This window comes from Sorex fumeus, unplaced genomic scaffold (genome assembly GCF_029834395.1).
Source record: "Sorex fumeus unplaced genomic scaffold, SorFum_2.1 ptg000035l, whole genome shotgun sequence".
In the NCBI taxonomy this organism is placed as follows: domain Eukaryota; kingdom Metazoa; phylum Chordata; class Mammalia; order Eulipotyphla; family Soricidae; genus Sorex; species Sorex fumeus.
The window spans coordinates 36141136-36163179 of NW_026606092.1; the positions used below are offsets into that span (position 1 = coordinate 36141136).

General features: G+C 35.0%; 1 protein-coding gene across 2 annotated transcripts in view; it reads left to right on the top strand.

Moving 5' to 3' along the window:
- Positions 1-22044, top strand: part of DPP10 (dipeptidyl peptidase like 10) — a 671828-nt gene that overhangs the window by 204960 nt on the left and 444824 nt on the right. For both annotated transcript variants that reach the window (XM_056117572.1, XM_056117573.1), the window contains exon 3: positions 1907-2002. In XM_056117572.1, coding sequence (XP_055973547.1) covers positions 1907-2002 — 96 coding nt within the window. The remainder of the gene's footprint in view (positions 1-1906; positions 2003-22044) is intronic.

The following is a 22044-nucleotide window of genomic DNA, read 5'->3' on the forward strand; positions in this document are numbered from 1 at the left end:
ACAGGGGTTACTCCTGGCTCTGCACTCAGTAGTTACTCCTGGCAGTGCTCAGGGGACCATATGGGATGCTGGGAATCAAACCCAGGTCGGCCGTGTGCAAGGCAAACATCCTACCCGCTGTGCTATCTCTCCAGCCCTGGATTTGATATTTTTAATTCCTTTCCACACTTGAATGATTATACTTCCTTTGAAAGAGAGAGAGAGAGCCTGCCCTGCCATAGAGACATTGTTTGTGTGTGTGTGTGTGTGTGTGTGTGTGTGTGTGTGTGTGTGTGTGTGTGTTGGTGGGGGTTTGGGGGTGGTTATGGGAGGGAAACTTGGGACAGTGGTGCTGGGAAATGTACATCAGTGGAGGAATGGGTGTTGTAACACCATGTGATTGAAACCTATTCATGAACAGCTTTGTAAGATCTATCTCATAGTTATTTAATAAAAAAGTCTTTTAAAACTAATAAAAAATAAGTAATAATCTGTACAATATCCCATTTTCTGAATGTTCCACTCTTTGTTCACTTGCTGAAGTACAGGTTGGTCACTTCTGAGTTTTGGAAGTTGTGAACTTATTTTTATAAATGTCTGTGTGCAGATATTTTTGCGCACACACATTTTCAGTTAATTTTGGAAAATAGTAAAAAGTGAAGTTATTTATCATATGATAATGTATATTTAATTTTGTAAAATATTGTCACCTGACTTCAAAAATGTTTGTACACAGAAGGGTATTAAGACAATTTCATCATCTCCTTTTAGTCTAAGGATTACTCCCTCCCTTACTCCAAGCTCAAATAGTATTTCATAATCTTATTTTTCTGTCTATCATATTTTTCTTGCCTTGTGAATATGAATCACACACCTCTTAACCCTTTGAAAATGAAAATGCCTGATATTTGTTTAACACATAAATTTTAAAATTTGCTAAGTCAGATTGTCAGGCCAATGATAAAATTTATATAATGTGTGAGACTACTTTTTACAGATATGATTGTTATCTGTATTTTCTATGTACTCTTTGGTACATCTACACAATGGAATACTATGCATCTGTTTGAAAAGATAAAGTCATAAAATTAGCATATAAGTGGGTTAACATGGAAAGTATCATGTTAAGTTAAATGAGTCTGAAAGAGGGACAGACATAGAAAGATTTCACTCATCTGTGGAATATAAAGTAACAGAATAGGAGACTAACACCCAAGAATAGTAGAGATAAGGACCAGGAGGTTTGCCCCATGGCTTGGAAGCCAGCCTCACATGCTGGGGAAAAGGCAGCTCAGATAGAGAAGGGAACACCAATAAAAGGTGTTTGGAGGACCCACTTATGATGGGATATGCATGCTGAAAGTAGACTATAGACCGAACACGATGACTACTCAATACTTCTGTTGCAAACCACAACAACCCAAAAGGAGAGAGAAAACAAAAGGGAATGCCCTGTCACAGAGGTGGGGGGGGGCGGGGGGATATGGGGGGGAGGATAGAGGAGTGTTAGTAGGGATCCTGGGATCATTGGTGGCGGAGAGTGTGTGCTGGTGGAGGGATGGGTACTCATCACTGAATGATTTAAACACAAACACAGAAGTTTCTAAGTATGTAACTGAACCTCACAGCGATTCACTAATAAAAATAAAATAAAGTGTTTTAGAACCCATATACTGCCAGCATACTTAAATGCTTTGCATTTCTTTATATAAATATACCAACGAATATTTTAATTTTAGTGATAAATGTAATTTTAAAATGAAAATTAAGTTACCTATTGAAAAAGTTAGCAAAACAGATAAATTCTATATTCAAAAATGCTTCAATCAGTAAAACAATTTTGGAAGCAAAATGTGAGTCAAATTTACAGTTTATTAGTTTTGAAAAATAGTGTTCAGTTCCTGACCTAGTTTTTAATTTATTTTAGATGAACTCACAAATTCATCAGAAACCAAACTATCATTAGAAGACCTCTTCAAGAAAGATTTTTTGCTTCATGATCCTGAATTTCAGTGGATCAATGGTATGTATTTAATATTAAATAGTTATTTTAAAAAATATTGATACATATTTTTTCATATTCTGTCTCAAAATTTTTCCTGTACAGTACTTTATATGATTTAACTGTAGATTTCTGGGATCTATAACCCATCAAATTTCATTATTTTTTCTCTTTGTAATTTTTCTGTTTACTTTTAAGTGCTTCAAATGAGGGACAGTCTTTGCAAAGTTGAGATGACTAAGAAAATGAATAGGAATACATTGCACTTTGTGTTTTCTTGGGATGGCCTAGAAACTTTAGCTTTGCTTAGTTATTTCTGATATTATTATTATAAAAATGCTTCAAAAACACAGGTAATATTAAGAAATGGATCAAAGTAAAGTCACTTGATATCTGCATGGATTTTAAATATCTGCATGGAATACTGCTTACTTTAATGGGGTTTACAGAGGCGCTGATTGTTTAAGCTAGTCATAAGAAAAAAATTGATAGAAAGTCAATCAGGTTGCTGTTTATTGAGTGATCCCATTTTCCTAATTACTGTCACTGTATGAATTACTGTGGTTGTATAATCATTTGCCCTTCTCTTTATTTATTTATAAAGTTTCTGTTTTCAAGAATAGAATAGATTAATTATGTAATCAGTAAAGGGTAGTTTCTTTTTATTCATTTCTTTCTGGTTTAGATGCCATACCTGGTGTTATTAAGGACTTCTGGCTCTGTAATCAGGGGCTCACTCCTATAAGTGCTCAGAAGACCATATGTGTTACCAGGGATTAAACTGGGATAGGCCACATAGAGGCAAGCACTTTTAAAGCTGTGCTATTTCTCTGGCCTCTTGATTAACATTTTTTGTGTATATAAAAAAAGGTCATCTGTTATTATTATTGTTGTTATGATAAGAATTTTGGGCCACACCCACCAATAAACAGCAATAACTACTGGTAGGCTTGGTGGACCATAAGTGGTGTAGGAATAGATTATGGTAGGTTTTGTTTAAGGTAAGAGTTTTATCCACAGTACTATTATTCTGAACCCCCCAAAAGACTGTTTAAATTACAGTCAACATTTTTCTCTAATATTTTAATAAAGTATAGGCGTATTTTCAAATTGATTGTAAACTTGACAGATATTAAAGAATGTAGAAACTCAAGAGTGCCAGAACCAGGTCATGCTCTTTGAGCTAGCATTGATACAATTCCCAGAGATTCGAAGATACTCAAGAGTTTCATGAATGAGTCCATGGATTTTACTAAAGTTCAGTGTTATTTTTATATAAACTCAAATTTATTGTGATGGAATATTGACAATGCATGTGTCATGATAATTACCGAGAGAAAAAAGATGATGATTTTATGAATCCATTCACATGTTTTCTTTTGGCATTGTTTATAAAATTAGGAGTTTTCATGTTTTTTACTATTTCTGTTGCACTGTGATTATTTCTTATGAATACCATATCTAAAATATGTTAGTAATGTCACTATCAAATATTATCATAATAACATGTATCTCACATATTTTATGTTATCCTTCATTTAACTTGAAGGAAATCATAAAATTATTGTGAAAAATATGAGTCAGTTCATTTCAAAATCTTAATGACATTCCTTTAATCATTAGCATTTTGGTCCAACCATTAAAACTTGTGGAGTTTTTGATATTTGGAAAGCAAGAGAAAGACATGGGCTTTCAACTCTTTTCAGGTTATTCTGTACTATTTAAAGAGATATTTACTCTTGTGTATAACTGACACTTTTGTATCTTGTGCCAAAGTACTGAACAGATACTTAAGCAGTGAACTGCATGCTAAATTTAGCTACATTTTAATATCTAGGACACACATCCTACTCTAAAATTTCACAAGAAACCAAGATAATACATTTAGCATCTATAGTTTTAAATAATATTTTCAGTAATTTCATTACCAAACCACCAGTGACCTTATTTTGAGAAAAAAACTGAGATTTGTTCATTTTCTTAATATACTCTGAGTAAAATTTAAGATCTATAATACTTATAAAATAATATGCCCTAAAAACAACCTTTCAGGTGGATCAAACTGTATGTAATATCTCTGAGGCATACAGTTTTTATAAATACCACAGAGAAGTTAAGTCACTGTCAGTGTTAGATTTGTATTTGTGTGCATATATGGGAGAGCTAGATTTGTTCTCATTCGTCTTTTCCAACCCAGATCTCTTTTTAGGAAATCGCTGGATACTTGACCTATTTCTATATACCTAATATAGTCAGGGAAACGGTGAGAACTATATGAATAGTACATGTAACCTTGGCCTAATTATCACGAATTATGTTTAATGAAAAATGTGGCTTTATTTTTTATTCTTGAAAGTTGTCTTACAGGGTTTTCTTAGTATATAAGTTGCTTAAAGAAATAGAAGTTAAACTCATTTGGAAGCTTCATTAAGTATTGGAGGTCACCTTATGAACTCGTAATGCATTGCTGGTCAAGGAACTGGAGAGAGTCTAGACAGCCCTAACGTGTGGTTTTTTTTTTTAGTGCAGCAATGTCATTCATTATACTGGTATTCAAATAATATATCTGTGAATGTCATTGAAGCTGTGGATGGGTGCTCATGTTCATGGCTAGCTTAACAACCGCCGTCCCCCAAATCTGATCCTATCCTTGAAATCTCCATTTTTATAGCATCTTCTTCTTAGTTATGTCATCTTGAAGCCTGCAGATCAATCTTTAAAAAAATAATAATCTCCCCACATACCCATGACTATCAATGGACCTAATAAGGACCTAACATTAATTTGATGTGTTTTATGTTAGGTTTTGTGTTAGATACTTCCTATGTTTCTATATGGTAGCGTATACAATTAAAATAGTTGATCCCAGAGAACTAAGGCTTGAAAAATTAAAAAAAGTTTCAAAAGTATAACGTTATTTTAATAGTTGTTTAAATATAAAACTTACACTCAGTTGTTGCTTTTTAAAATGTTATTGTTTATGATATTAGTGTTATTAATGCTAATATCCTAAATGATGTTTTCATTTCTCCAGGTAAAGCTATATAATTATATATATTACATAGTAACTAAAGGACAAGTGTATACACATGTGTTTAGTGGCATAATTCTGGTTAAAAATGAACAAAGCATCTTTAAAACAATGTCAGTACAATGTGTTATCTTGTGAACTGGATATAGCTTGATGTGCTATCTTACATGTTTTCCATGCAAAATCCACTCAATCCCCAGCACACCAGGAGTCACACTTGAGCACAGAAGAGGAAATTGTAGCGCCTGAGCACTGCATTCAGATCCCAAAAATAATGTGTAATATCTTCATTTGTATACCAATGGTTGTTTCCCGGTAGCTGGGTTTTGACTTGCTTCATTTTTTACTAATTTCCTATTTCCTTTTCCCTCTAAGTTTATCCGGTAATTATGTTTCAGTGATTTTCCTGATAATCTTTTTAAAAATGCTTTTAACAGTTTTGTTACAAAGGTCTCCAGTCTTTCACTAATCACCTATTAGAAATAATTTTCTAAGATCAAGATAGAAACCACTAATGTGTTTTTCGAAATTATCACAAGAATCTTTTTGCTAAGTGACTTATTTGAAAACCACTACCTTTGTACCAAATCTCTCTGATTCATGCTTAATCTTTTTCTTTCTATTCTACTTTACATTATATTTCAAGCACAGTGAGGTACTTGCTATTGCCCATTGGCCCCAAAGTTTTCTTGTCTTTCAGCTTTTTCCACATTTTTTAAATCTAGTGGGAATTTCTTCTTGAATCTGGAAATCCAAAGTTTCACTGCCTAAAACATTGAAGCATATATTTTAAATCAGTGACTATCTTCTTTTTATCCTGCTAGCTCAGTTCTTGAGTTAGTCTCTGCCATATAAAAATTTCTAAATTGATTATAATCAAAGTAAATCCAATTCCTAAGATAGAATTTTAAAATTAGCTTGAGACCCAGTTTCTAAATGTATTTCTTTTGTTTTATTTTTATTTGACAGAAATCAATACATTTGAATCATTCTAAAAATAAATTTATAAAATATTATATTAGGTATTAACAACAAAATTTAACTTTATAATAATCAACTAGACTAAAATTGAATTTCAATAATAAGAATAAATTGAAAAAAAACTATTGAGGCAGAAATTAAAATTGACTATTATTTCATTTGAAAAGGTAGCACTGTAGCACTGTCCTCCCATTGTTCATCAATTTGCTCGAGCTGGCACTAGTAACGTCTTCACTGTGAGACTTGCTGTTACTGTTTTTGGCATATCAAATATGCCACGGGGAGCTTGCCAGGCTCTGCCATGCAGGAGTGATACTCTCAATAGCTTGCTGGGCTCTCTAAGAGGGACAGAGGAAGCGAACCTGGGTTGGCCATGTGCAAGGCAAATGCCCCCACCTGCTGTGCTAACGCTCCAGTCCCATTTGAAAAGGTATTGCTAACAATTAATTGAATGTAAATTGTTATTTTGGATTTGTTTTAAATACCTTATAATGATAAAAGTTTTGTTTATCAGTCCGTTTGGTTGCCTTGAAAAAATTGGTTTCATTATACATGGGGTTTGGTTAAGACTCGGACAGCCTTATCACTTCTTAAAACTCCAGTTAATCTTTTCTCGGCCCTAGGGCAGACTTCTAAATCTTAACTGTTTTCCCTTTACTTGTCACAAAATTTCAATACTTTTATAAACATTCAGCAAGCTTATATTTAAATAAAGTGGGGCCCTCGGTTCAATTTGGTGCACCACAGAATAAAGAGATTAATAAAATTAATCCATTATTATAAGATATTTGGAAATATGTATATTTTCATTGAAGTATACATAAAATATAATATTGAATAGCTATTAAATGTGCAAAGTAGGTACATAATAGAGTTTTTTTATTGTTTTACTATCTAGTGATTATTTTACAACCATTAACATATTTTGAAAGGATATGTAAATCTTGGAATAAAATATGTCATGAAATAGCAAAATACAGAATTGTGTGCAGTGTATTCATAATTATTTTCATGCATATAGACTCCTACAGACTTAATAAATTATATCAGAATGGCATATAACCACCGTGAATAACATCCTGACAGTATAATTATAAATTTATATTTTTAATTCTCTTATGGCACAAGTTTGTTCTTATTAAGATTAAAATAATACCAATACTTCACGGTAGACAATCGCAATTGGAGGGACTTATTTATCATTTTATGACAGGACAGGGGAGGTATTTAAAATGGGAGAGAGACAGAAGATTCTATAGTAGGTAAAAAACTTGTATTACACACAAGGATTGCCAAATTCAGTTTCTGGCAAATTTGTGGACCCTGAGCTAGGAGTATTTACTGTTTTTGGCATATCGAATATGCCAAGGATAGCTTGCCAGGCTCTGCCATGCTGGCAGGATATTCTCGGTAGCTTGCCAGTTTCTTCAAGAGGGATAGAGGCTTTTAGGGGGGGACTCTAATTGCCCTTGCAGGTGTTCCTATGGTTCAAGCCATATTTGAACCTCATCAAATATGGTGCAGTAATCTTGGCAGATGGGTAATAAGTGTCTTATGCTGTGAGCAGGCAGAGAATCTCTGTTCCCAGGTTCGTTGAGCCTGGAGTCCAAGGTCACAGATTTCCACTTACCTGGTTCTGTGGGGTCTCACTCGTGTATGAGTCTTGGCCTGAGTGTCCGGAACACATCCTGGAGCATGGGGGCGGCTGGGTAGTGGAGGTAGTGGAGGTAGTGGAGGTCTGCTGATGAGGTATTTATCTGGTACTGGTAGGGTGAGGCTTCTGGGTTTAATCCCTGGGTCTTGGAGACTTCTTCCTCAAGACCCTGAATGCTTGATTTGAGACACTTCGTGTTCCTGGAGTGAGCAGACGCCATTGGGCTGCACTGGCACAAGATAGGAACGAGTGGAAACATTACTGGCGCCCGCTCGAGCAAATCTATGAGTAAGGGGATGTCAAGTGATCAGGTGATCAAGTGATCAAGTGAGCTAGGATTAAATTAGTCTAGAGCCAGGCTTAAGTACTGAGCACCACTGGATATGGCCCCCAAACAAGAACAGGCAACTTCAATAGCAGAGAGCACATAGCAAGAAGGTAGATCTTAAAAGGGTTGAAAGAGGAGGCTGGTCATAAAATCTCATCTACATAAGATTTAAAAGAGCCCCATCCACAAGTTGGGCTGGAAGATAATTATGGTTCTTCTGTCTGAAGACCAGAAAGAATGACAGGAGAGAAACTAGAAGTTTACTGTCACTGGAAAAAAAGCTGTGTCCTCAGGGTATTCATGTTCTTACTACTTCAGAGCAATTTTACTCCCATGTTCTCCTGAGGGTGAAATACAATGTTATAATATACTCAGTTTTTTGTTTTGTTTTGGTTTGGTTTTGGTTTTTGTGCTCAGTTATATAAACAGAAACGAGCATTGAAATTATGATATCCTGTTTCCTGAGTCATACAGATCAGAGATTTAAATATTATTTTAAAAGTGTGACTTTTATTGTAATTAGCTTCTTTCACCTAGTGATTTATGGGTGAAATTATCTTACAGATGAGAATAAAATCTCAGCCAAAATTACAAAAATGCTTATAAAGATTTATCTTTAAGTATATTTACTTTTTCCAAAAGTACTAAAATTTTTTTATTTCTATGTTATGTGTAACACAGACTTTTACTAAAGTTTTATTTTACTTCTAAATTTTAAATTAATTTTAATACAAGTTAATTTTAATTTGTATTAAACATTCTTGAAACTGACTATAAAATTGAAATGTTTCAAAAATTACACTGTGGCAACCATTTACAAACTATAAAATATTTAAACAATGAATCACTGACAATAACTCTTGATTCAATATTCTGAAATAGTCCACCTATGTTTTCCTTAATATATTTTATGGATTTAGGTCTGATATGAAGGCCTTTATTTGAGTTTTTACTTGACTTTTGTGCATGATGTTAGAAAAGGTTCTTAGTTGTTCTTGTTTAATTGTTTTTAATTGGTATCTGTGTAAGTGGTTTTCCCAGCACTATTTGTCAATTGTTGAAGAGACTTTTTCCTCCACTTAATACTTTTAGCTCCTTTGCTGACAATATGCTTAAGAATGTGTTTCTGCACTCTATTTCTGTTCTGTTGGTCTGAGAGCCTGTCCTCCTTCCAGCACCATACTCTTTTGATAACTACAGCTTTGTAGTATAGTTTGAAGTTGGGGAGAGAGATTCCTCCTGTCTTCTTTCTTCCCCTAGATTTGTTTTGGATATTCAGGGAAGTTTATTAATACTTATAAATTTAAATGAAATTTGATCTATGACTTTAAAAAATGGCATGGGTATTTTGATAGGGGCTGAATTGACTTTGTATAGTTCTTTGGGTAAGAATGTAATTTTAACAATATTGATTTGTATGTGTAGTGTTTTGTATGTGTAGTATCGTGTCACTGGTATGTAGTGAGAGTTTCACTTTTTCTTTTCTTGTATCCAACTTCTAGTCAACTTGCTAAATCATCTGATATTGCAAATGTTTTTGTTATGTAAGGATGTCGACATTTGTTTTTATTTTTATTTTTATTATTTAAAATATTTTTAATTAGACACGATAACTTGATGCCCTTAAATGCCCCACTTATCTGTTGATGGAACAAAATATTAATTTTATTGAATTTTAATCATAATTTAGTGTTTTGGATAATTGGATCTGAAAGAAGGAGAAGGAAATAACGTAGTCATATTTTTATTCGACTTTCAACAATAGAGCTCTTCATTTGTAAAATAGAAAGAAATGAACCTTGACATAGTTATCTTCGATTTTTGAATGAATATTATTTCATCCAAATATATGTGTTGGAGTACTTAAGAATCGGGAAAGCGAAATGCTCAAATTTAACTGAATTTCAATGAAGCAGAAAAATAAATGAATCACTTATTGAAAATGTCTTTCAAGGACAGACCCTGTGCTGATCCTATCTTATTTCTGGAATTTTGAAAATTTTTATGGCATAGTTCATAATTAAGAGTCTATCCAAGGGTGTAAATAATAATTATTTGCTAGAATTATTGAAATTTAGTTCAAGAATGTCAGGCCCATAAAAACCAGTAACTGGAGGTATTGTTAGAACCAGCATTGCGTACAAAATTTCATTCTATGAGTAGGAATTAGATGCATCATGCAAATTGTTGAATTAACTAAAATGAAACTCAAAGTTACAGATGTCTACACACCAGAAATAAAACATTCAAAATGTCTTATTTAAAAGAAAATTGAAGTTTTCTTACTTTTGGCTAAACTGAGTTAGAAGAAAGAGTTCTTCATCCCTGCTAATGTTATTGATAGGTTGCATAAAAAGGATACTTGAATGAAATTTGTATGGGTATGGATTTTTAAAAATTACTTCTAAATCTGGTTTTACTCCAAGTCCATAAAATTATGGTTTAATCCACTGTTTTAATAGGTCTTTGGTTTAAAAAGCCACTCAATATATTGATTTTGAACAGTTTTTATGCATTGCCTTCAATTTTCATGGAGATTTTTTTGTCTCATTTCTATACTAGAAACTTCCACATATGACCTAACATTCTTTTCTCTTTGGTTTAATTGTCAATATGGCACTACTGAGAGATAATTAAAAGTCTCTCATTTTCACTTTCAGTTGATAGCTCCTTTGTGCAGTCAATACCTATGCTAATTTTTATGAGTTTCACTTTAGTTCCTGTGCTTTGCACCCACCCCTTAGTCAGTCATTGCCAGGTGCTTGCAGGCAACATTTTAAAACAGGTTGCTCACAGCTATTTTGTCTCTGTTGTTTTGGAGCCCCACCTTTTGGTGCTCAGGGCTTACTCCTGGCTCTGTGCTCTGGGATCACTCTAGGCAGTGCTTGTAGGCCCATGTGTGATGCCAGGGTTTGAGCGTTTGAACCAGGGCCACTAACAAGCTAGGCAAACTCATCTCATTCTTATGATCAAGTAACGTTGATGCTCTGAACTGTTCCGATGGGCTGTGATTAACTATCAGGGTGGGAAGAAGACTTATGTTAGAGTGAATTCTCATCTAAGGAAGTTGGGAATCCAGAAAACAGATGTGATTCTCTCGCTAGTCAATATGTTGGTCAGTTCATTTAACTTACCTAAGTGATCCTGAGTCTAATTCCTTTATGACTCCTTCTTAAAGCTATTGTAAACATCACATAGATTATACGTTTACAACAACCAAAAACCTTTAAAACAGTTTTAAAATGTTGTCTTTATTCTTCTTAAATGAGAATTGATTTTTACATTACTGACCTGTATGGCCTAGAGAGAGCCGACCAATATTTCTGGACATTAATTAGTTGAAAGCATCAGATTGATCATCACATGGGTGTTGTGTATGTGACACATAGTGGGTCAATTGCTTTTCATGCCCAATATTATTTAAGCTGCACAACAATGTTATGGATTGCTTTTTTTTATTTTTAAATCTGAGGAAATTGTTCAGCGGTTCAGTAACTTTCCCAGTCTGCATCAGGTACTAAGTAGTGCAGCTAAAAGGAGATCCTCTAATGATCCTTTCATTTAAAAAAATGTGTGTGTTTGTGTGTGTGTGTGTTTGTGCATGCTTGTTTGTATTTATGTGTGTGTGTTTGTGTGTGTGGCCATGATATCCATTGCTGTCTGAGGTTACATGCCAACATGTCTCCTCTGCAAGAGTATATATGCTTCCTCACACTGTTATTTTAGGCTACTCTCTTCAAATGCTCTGCCCTTTCCACATTCTGATTATGACTTTTCGAATCTCTTGAAGATTCTTCTTTTCTGAGAGCCCATCTTTCTAGATGGTGCCTCAGCATCTGCATCTAAGTGATGGCTCCTTTTGGCCATCTCCAAAGGATTCAGGATTTACTTCTCAAAGGGATGTGGTCCTTGTGCCTTTGGACTAATTTAGGACTGGGCAATTTCTTAATCCTGTGACTTCCTTAAAATCTTTCTCCCAATCCCTTCTCCCCTGAACCCCATATCTCTGCCTGCAGTAGTATCATTCTTTGTTTAAATTCGTGTCTTTTCTATATTTTTTTCTTAAAAATAGTCAATAGATTTTACAGCTTTCTGATCATTAATGAAAACACCATTTGCAAGCATACCCTTTGCAGACAATCACTTTTTTCCCCCTCAAGAATATAGCTCTTTTCATGTCAGGATGCTGTATTCAGAATTCCATTTGTGTCTTTATCAGACTAGATCATATACCAAGGTATTTTCGGGATGTTGATATTTCTTTTGGATACTACAGGGGTGATACTAGATGGACGGAAAAGTTGGAAAGCAAAGCATAGCATGTAATATGTTTAATTTGCACTTAAGAAACAGATGGTTGGTCTGCTTTCTGATTAACACTATCACTTGAATTTTATATTCAAATTATATACATATATCATACACACAACATAGCCTGATGATCAAAATATTGTGCTTTTAAATCTAATTTCTGGACATTCAAAGAGATGGAATTTCTTTATAGTTTATTAGAGGCTGATGTTTTTCATTTTCTAGTAGAGTATGATATAGCTAAATGCAAGTAAATAAAAATACTATGCACTAAATATGACAATATTTTTTATGTTGTTATGGGCTTTAATGTTCTTTGGTTCTCTTTGTAAATAAAAGTAGACAGACTTGAGACTAGGAGGTTTATTCATCTAAAATTTGCAAGCTTTTGTTCAAAGGGCATAGGATATCTTGGCTAACTCCCTTACAGAAGACATGGAAACATTTTTAGTGTAGAGGCAAAAGGCCTGATATCAAAGTATGTTGGGCTCAGTTGGGAGGTAAGTTTGGTTCATAGGGACAGTGGACAGAACATGAAACTCAAATTTCTTTAGCATGTTTAATCTACACCCACCTCTGAATATGATATTTAACATTGAGCACTGTAGCACTGTCCCACTGTCCTCCCATTGTTCATGGATTTGCTCGAGCGGGCACCAGTAATGTCTCCATCGTGAGACTTGTTACCGTTTTTGGGATACCAAATACACCACAGGGAGCTTACCAGGCTTGCTGTGCGGGCGGGATGCTCTCAGTAGCTTGCTGGGCTCTCCGAGAGGGATGGAGGAATCAAACCTGGATCTTCCGCATGCAAGGCAAACGCCCTACACACTGTGCTATTGCTCCAGCCATAGAAAAAAAAATCATTGACTGGTCAGCACTGAAGTTAATCTTATTAGAAGCTAATTTTGCCCATTGTCACCTCTTTAATGTCTCTTGACAACACCATCCTGCCTCTTCTATAATTCTGAGATACAGGATGTTCAACGAGTTTCAACTTATGTTTTATTTTGAGGTAATAAGCACAAAATAATGGAATCTATGGTGAAAGTGCTTGGAGTCCACAGTTTGTTCCTATTCTATCTTACTCTGCATTTTTTAGTAGAGCTTTGGAATAGCATTTGAAAAGTTCAACTAATCCGGAGACATTAATATTAATAAACTCATGACATTTTTTTCTGTTTAAGTTACAGATTTTATTTTTTGAACTTGACTCCCTTAAGACTTCTGCAAATGATCAAACTCAAACTCATCCTGTAATTTAAAGGTATTAGAATTAATGACTGTTTTATGCAAAAACAACTTGTAGTTTGCAACAAATACTAATGAACATTCACATATTTTTTAAAAATATATTTACAACATCATTATTTTGAAGTCAAAATTAAAGTCCTTTAAATTAATCTTATAACTAACATTTATGAAACACTCTATGTGTTATAAACAGTTCAGATAAATATTCTATTTTTTTAATTGAATTTTTAAATTTATAATCGTAAATAATATGGAGGGCTGGAGTGATAGCATAGTGGATAGGGCATTTGCCTTGCACGCAGCCAACCTGAGTTCAGTTTCTCTGCCCCTCTTGAAGAGCCTGGCAAACTACCGAGAGTATTCTGCCCGTACGGCAAGGCCTGGCAAGCTACCAGTGATATATTTGATATGCTCAAAACAGCAACAACAAGTCTCAAAATAGAGACATTACTGTTGCCCTCTCGTGTATATCCATGAAAAATGGGAGGACAGTGCAGTGCAGTTTGGGGCTGGAGCGATAGTAGAGCAGGTAGGACATTTGCCTTGCATGCGGCCGACCTGGGCAACCCGAGTTCCATTCCCCCGCCCCTCTCAGAGAGCCCGGCAAGCTACTGAGAGTGTTGCACCAGCGTGGCAGAGCCTGGCAAGCTCCCCGTGACGTATTCGATATGCCAAACACAGTAACAACAAAGTCTCCAATGGAGACGTTACTGGGCCCGCTCGAGCAAATCGATGAACAATGGGAAGACAGTGACCAGTGACAGTGAGAAACTACCTTTGTATAGTTATGTTACTGAGTGCAAGCATTTATCTCATAATTTCTGTATGTTCTGATTTATTATTTTTATGCAGTAACTTAATTTGTGGATTTTTTTCTACTAATTATATAAGTTTCATTGAATAAGCATATGATCTTAAAGATATTTTAATATTTAAAATATTAAGAGAAATTGAGACAACTTAATTTTGAATTGACTATCATTTAGTGAGTACTAGATGATAATCCTTCATACAATAGCAGGAAACTCACATTTTTTTATCAACAAATTATCAGACTGCTTAATTTGACTGAAGAGTACCTTCAAATTAATAATAAAATGAAATGAGATACTCCTTCTGGTAACAGTAATGCAGAAAGTTAAACCTGTGGTGTTATAAACAAATATAATCATTTATCTCAAGTTTAATAAAATACTTTTCATTGAGTCTTTTGAAAAAGATGATTAATAGGCAGTATTACACTGTAGTTTTGATTTATATATATGCATATACATATGTATATATAAATTGATATTTATTGGATGAATTATTATGTCACATCTATATTTAGTGTTGGAAATATAAGAAATAAATATTAGAACTTAATATAATGTTAATTAAATTTATATGCAAGAAATCCTAGGAAATTATTTAGTATTATGAAATATTAGAAACTTGTTCAAGGTAAATTTAGCAGATTAATAGTTTCTTTTCTGAGGCAGCTCAGATAGAGAAGGGAGCATCAAATAAAGGGTGTTGGGAGTATCCTCCCAAGATGGGAGAAATTAGACTAAATGAAAGTAGACTATAGACCAAACACGATTGCCACTCAATGCCTCTTTTGCAAACCACAACACCCAAAAGGAGAGAGAGAACAGAGGGGAATGCCCTGCCACAGACACAGGGTGGGACAGGGGGCATGGAGGGTGAGAAGGATACTGGGATCCGTGGTGGTGGGAAATGGGCACTGGTGGAGGGATGGGTATTTGATCATTGTGTAATTGAAACCCAAGCACAAAATTTGTAAGTCTACAACTGTACCTCATGGTGTCTCACTAATAAAAATTTTTTTAAAAGTTTCTTTTTTGTGGTTAAAACTTTAAGTAAGAAATAGAGCTTTATTAGGACTTTGAGGTATAAGTAGAATTTAATAAGTGAACAGAAATATAGATCAGATAACATTGATGCTGGAGGAATAATAGTGAACAAGTTAACATGTAGCCTGAATTTTTTTAATCTATATGTGAGGTATTTATTGTTTATTTTTTCTCTTGTTGATATTGTTTACATTTTATTTTGCCCTAATGGTATGGGATATAATTATTTATATTCATAATGTTTGTATTCCACCTGTAGTACAAAAAATGTAACATCTGGATAAATGTTTTTCAAATTTAATGATGGACAAATGGGTTCAATATTGTCTCTAGAGTTTTGGAAGAATAACCATATGGGAAGATTTTCTGATTTTCTGTTTCAACCAAATAAGTATCTCTTATACTGGTTAAATATTAAACTAGTTTTAGTATTTAAGTTTATCATTTGAAGGAAAAGACATAAGGATTCTATTGCAAAGAGTTAATATAGTTAGAAGAAACACCTAAGTAAAATGGATCAAGGAGTTATCTTTGTGATTGTTTTTCTTGCTTCATCTATTCTAGGTAAAAGTAAAGTAAAGTAAAGGCCCTCCCGTTGATCGTCGATTTGCTCGAGCGGGCCCAGTAACGTCTCCATTGGAGACTTTGTTGTTACTGTGTCTGGACAGAATAATTATGAGCTTATTTCAGAACTTGAAAACATTCCCCCCCTTAAAAGTAATATGTATTTACCTGAAAGTCACTAGTTTTGCCCCTGGTGTCTTAGGAAATGTGAAGGAAAATGAAATGATAATTGATCATATTCAGATGGAGTTAATCTGCAAAGAATTAAAATCTTAATCTCAGAAGTTATAGTAATGTCAATTTTAGGAGAATATTGCAATTATTAAAATCATTTAGAAAAAAGAAACACAAGAAGAATAAAAACTGAACAAGATCAAGGATGAGTGCGCAGGTGTCAGTTCAATCTTATGCAAACAAAGTGAATAATAAAAAGCCAAGGTGTAGTTTATAAATTAAGTGATTTGAAAAATGAGAAAAAGGTCATTTAAAAACAAGATCATTTAAAATCCAGAATATGTCCTATAAATCTCCAGTTGTCTAGAAAATATAACATAAGCCAAATTTCAGTTTTTGTGAGCATAGGAATCACCAAGGGGGCGCGTTAAAACACTACATGCTAGGCCTCATCCCCAGAGTTTCCAGTCAGTAGATCTGGATGAGACCTGAAGGTTTACATTTCAGAGAGTAACAGGTGATGCTGCTCGTCCCCACATCACCAGAATATAACTTTGAAAACCTTTTAGAAAAACAAAATGCATTTCCTGAAATTTTATTTTCTTCAAATAGACAATAATCAAGATCATTCTGCCTGGGTGAGTTATGAAAGCCTTTGTTATCAAACAAACTATACATTTTTTTGAGATTAAACATTTTAAAATTTGTGCTGGAGAGATAGAATAGGGGTGGCTATGATTTCCTGGCTTAAAGCCAACTACAGTTTTATCATGGGAACCATTTGAAACAACCCTTCTGCACACTGACCTGCAGAGACATAAGTAGGTGTGGCCCAACCCCGAAGTCCTAGAAAATAAAGCTTACCCAATGAATGTGATGATATATATCTCCTTCCATTTGATTTTTCAAATACATAAAGCCCTTTTGCATTACTTTTTCACGAAAATTTGAGCTAGATTTGATGAACTTTTAAATTCAAAATATTCCTTTTCTTTCCCTTTCAGTGTTTGCTTCTCCTGTGCCTTTTAAATGTTGCACTTAATTTTTTAGATAATTTTTAAAAATTTTTATTAGTGAAACACCATGAGGTACAGTTGTAGACTTACAAATTTTTGTGCTTGGGTTTCAGTTGTACAAAGATCAAATACCCATCCCTCCACCAGTGCCCATTTTCCACCACCATGGGTCCCAGTATCCCTCCCACGCCCCATCCCCCCCATCCCACCCTGCCTCTGTGGCAGGGCATTCCCTTTTGATCTCTCTCTCCTTTTGGGTGCTGTGGTTTGCAAAAGAGGCATTGAGAGGCAATCATGTTCGGTCTACAGCCTACTTTCAGCATGCTTCTCCCATCTTGGGAGTATCCTCCAAACACCCTTTATTTGGTGCTCCCTTCTCTAACGGAGCTGTCTTTTCCCCTAGCATGTGTGGCTGGCCTCCAGCTATGGAGTAAACTTTTTTAGATAAATTCTAAGACACTTGTCCAGTTATTTGAATATATTGTCACAGAGACAAAGTGATATTTTATTTTATTTATTTTAACTTTTATTAGTGAATCATCATGAGGTACAGTTGTAGATTTACAAATTTTTGTGCTTGGGTTTCAGTTATACAATGATCGAGTACCCATCCCTCCAACAGTACCCATTCTCCACCACCATATAGTCTACTTTCTCACTCATCTCCCATCCCAAGCGGGTCCTCCAAACATCATTTACTTGGTGTTCCCTTCTCTGTCTGAGCTCCCTATTCTCCCAGCATGTGTGGCCGGCTTCCGAACCATGGAGCGAACCCTACTGGTACTCATCTCAACTATTCTTGGGTGTTAGTCTCCCATTCTGTTACTTTATATTCCACAGAATCTTTCTATGTCTGCCCCTCTCTTTCTAACTTATTTCACTTGGTATGATACTTTCTATGTTGATCCACTTATATGCGAATTTCATGACTTCATCTTTTCTAACAACTGCATAGTATTCCGTTGTGTAGATGTACCAAAGTTTCTTTTACCAGTCATCTGTTCCTGGGCATTTGGTTTTTTTTCCAGCTTCTGACTAAACAGTGGTGCAGTGAACATACAAGTGCAGGTAGCATTTTGACTATAATTTTTTGCATCTCTGGGATATATTCCCAGAAGTGGTATTGCTGGGTCAAATGGGAGGTCAATTTCTAATTTTTTGAGAATCATCCATACTGTTTTCCAAAAGGGCTGAACCAGTCGTCATTCCCACCAGCAGCGAAGGAGGGTTCCTTTCTCCCCACAGTCACGCCAATACCAGTTGCTTTTGTTCCTTTGAATGTGGGCCAGTTTCTGTGGTGTGAGATGATATCTCAGAGTTGTTTTGATCTGCATCTTTCTGATGATTAGAGATGAAGAGCATTTTTTCATGAGCCTTCTGGCCATTCATATTTCTTCCTTGAGAAAGTTTCTCTTCATCGCCCCATTTTCTGTTGGAGTTGGATGTTTTCTTCTTGTGGAGTTCAACCAGTGTTTTGTATATCCTTGATATCAACCCCTTGTCAGATGGGCATTGAGTGAATATCCTTTCCTATTCTGTAGACTGTCTTTGTACTTTGCCCACTATTGAGGTGGAGAAGCTTCTTAGTTTAATACAGTCCTATTTGTTTATCTCTGTTTCCACTTGGCTGGTCAGTGGCATGTCATCTTTGAAGATAACTTTAGCTTCAAAATTGTGCAGGGTTTTTCCCACCTTCTCTTCAATGTACCTAATGGATTTTGCTCTGATGTTGAGATTTTTAGTACATTTCGATCTTACTTTTGTGCATGATATTAGGTTGAGTTCTAAGCCCATATTCTAGCACCATTTGTTAAAGAATCTTTCCTTACTCCACTTCACATTTCTTGTTTCCTTATTAAAGATTAGATGTTCATACATTCCATCCAGTTCCATTGGTCTGTGGCTCTGCCTTTGTTCCAGTATCATGCTGTGTTAATTTTTACTTCTTTGTAGTAGAGTTTGAGGTTGGGGAGTACAATGCCTCCCCATGTCTTTTTCCCAAGAATTGCTTTAGCTATTTGTGGGCATTTTTTGTTTCATATAAATTTCAGGAGTGTTTGATTTATTTCTTTGAAGAATTTCATGGGTTTTCTTATAGGGATCACATTGAATCTGTATAGTTCTTTGGGGAGTATTGCCATATTGACAATGTTAATTCTTCCTATCCATGAGCAGAAGATATGTTTTCATTTCCTCGTGTTCTCTTTTATTTCAAGGAGTAGCATTTTGTAGTTTTCTTTGTACAGGTTCTTTACCTCCTTAGGCTGATTCCGAGGTACTTGATTTTCTGGGACACAATTGTGAACGGGATTACTTTTTTCATGTCATTTACCTCTATCTCATTATTTGTATATAGGAAAGTCATGGACTTTTGGGTATTGATTTTATAGCCTGCGGCTTTACTATACAGGTCTATCATTTCTAGGAGTTTCTTCATAGAGACTTTACGGTTCTCTAGATATAGTATATAGTATCATATCATCTGTGAGTAGTGAGAGCTTGATTTCTTACTTTCCTATCTGGATGCCCTTAATATCTTTTTCTTGCCTAACTGCTATTCCAAGTAATTCCAGTACTATATTGAACAGAAGTGGTGAGAGTGGGTCACCTTGTCTTGTCCCTGAACTTAGAGGAAAAGCCTTTAGTTTTTCCCCATTGAGGATAAAGCTTGTCATAGGTTTGTGGTCGATGGCTTTGACTATCTTAAGGAAGTTTCCTTCAAATTCATTTTGGTGAGAGTTTTCATTATAAACAGCTGCTGTATCTTGTCAAATGCTTTCTCTGAATCTATTGATATGATCATATGTTTTTTAATCTTTTCTGTTGTTGATATGATGGATTATGTTGGTTGATTTCCAAATGTTAAGCCATCATTGCATCCCCACCATGAATCCCACTTGGTCGTGGTGTATAATGTTTTTGATGAGTGTTGGATTCTATTTGCTAATATTTTGTTGAGGATCTTCGCATCTGTGTTCATCAGGGATATTGGTCTATAGTTTTATTTGTTATTGGTGTCTTTGTTTATTTTCGGTATTAGGGAGATATATACTTCATAGAAACTGTTTGGGAGTAGTTCCTATTTTTTCAGTTTTCTCTAAAAGCTTGAAAATAATTGGCAAGTGTCCTATTTAAAAGTTGGGAAATATTTGCTAGTGAATCCATCTGGACCTGGGCTTTTGTTTTGGGGAAGACTTTTGATTACAGTTTCAATTTCCTTGATATGAATGGGTCTATTCAGGTATTTCAAGTCTTCTTGGTTCAATCTTGGAGATTATAGGAATCCAGGAAATTTATCCATTTATTCTAGGTTATCTTGTTTTGTGGCATACAGACTTTCAAAGAAGTTTCTGATGATCTTTTGAATTTCTTTGGGTTTTGTTGTAATGTCCCCCCCAAAAAGATACTATTTTAACTAGATATATTTATTCAAATTATTTACAAATTTGCTCGAACAGGCCCAGTAACGTCTCCATTGGAGACTTTGTTGTTACTGTGTTTGGCATATCGAATACTTCATGGGGAGCTTGCCAGGCTCTGCCGTGCAGGCGAGATACTCTCGGTAGCTTGCCGGGCTCTCTAAGAGGGGCGGAGGACTCGAACTTGGGTCGGCCATGTGGGCTGCGTGCAAGGCAAACGCCCAACCGCTGTGCTATCGCTCCAAACACTGTCCTCCCATTGTTCATTGATTTGCTCGAGTGAGCCCAGTAACATCTCCACTGTGAGACTTACCTTTTATTGCAATTTGGGCTGTAGCAAAATATCAAAACTTACTAATGATGCTATGATCTTCACAATTGAAGACAAAACTAAATTGGCAACTAAAACTGATTTTCAAATGTTTTAAGAAATAATATTTTTACAGTAAAGGTAAAGGTAAAGGCCCTCCCGTTGATCCTCGATTTGCTCGAGCGGGCCCAGTAACGTCTCCATTGGAGACTTTGTTGTTACTGTGTCTGGCATATCGAATACTCTCGGTAGCTTGCCGGCTCTCCGAGAGGGGTGGAGGAATCGAACTCGGGTCGACCATGTTGGCCGCTTGTAAGGCGAACGCCCTACCTGGAGTGTGCTATCACTCCAGCCCACTATTTTTATAAATTTGAAAATTTGATCTTATCACTGGGTGAAAGTTAAAGAGAAGTATATGCAAAGAAAATCAAAACTAAATAGAATGGTAAATTAAGTGATGTGATATATTCTCTATAAATGTATGCAAATTGTGCTGAAGTAGATACATATAAGGAATAGCATGCAAGTAAGTGTTTCTGGACTAAATGGGCTAAAATTTGTCATTATGTTCTGATGATCTTATAACTGATATTTAATTAAGCCCTTTCCTCATAAAGTTTGTTTTCTGTATGCTTTAGTTCTTTTTTTTTTGATGAAGCAAGATAGCTTTTTTATTTAATAACTGTTTTAGAAAGATGAGTGGGAAAAGAGAGAAGTGTGTATTCGAAAGAGAACACAGGATTCTCCAAAGTCAAACTCAGCAAGGGAAGAGAGACACAGAGACAAGCAAGTGAGATATGTGTCCAAGGGAGGAAACAGGCTTGAAGAACAAGCCTGATATAAGTCATCTTAAGTAATTTAAACTTGTGTCATTTTAAATATGCGTATTTGAATATACATTTTTGCATGAATATACTTAACTTTTTATTATTTCATTTGTGGCATGAAGATGGGCACAGTTATTTTCAAATGAATCAAAAAAGACAAATGCCAGAATAAGATAAGGTTCTTTTTAAAGTGGAGAAAGTGTGCAGATAACATTTTTGGATTTTAAAATAGGAATGGCTGATTTCTGATGTTAGTTTTGAAAGCTGCTTTTCTTGTTTGGATATTTCTTTACCTTTCTTGTATCACATAAACCAGAGAATGAGAAGATAATCATTAT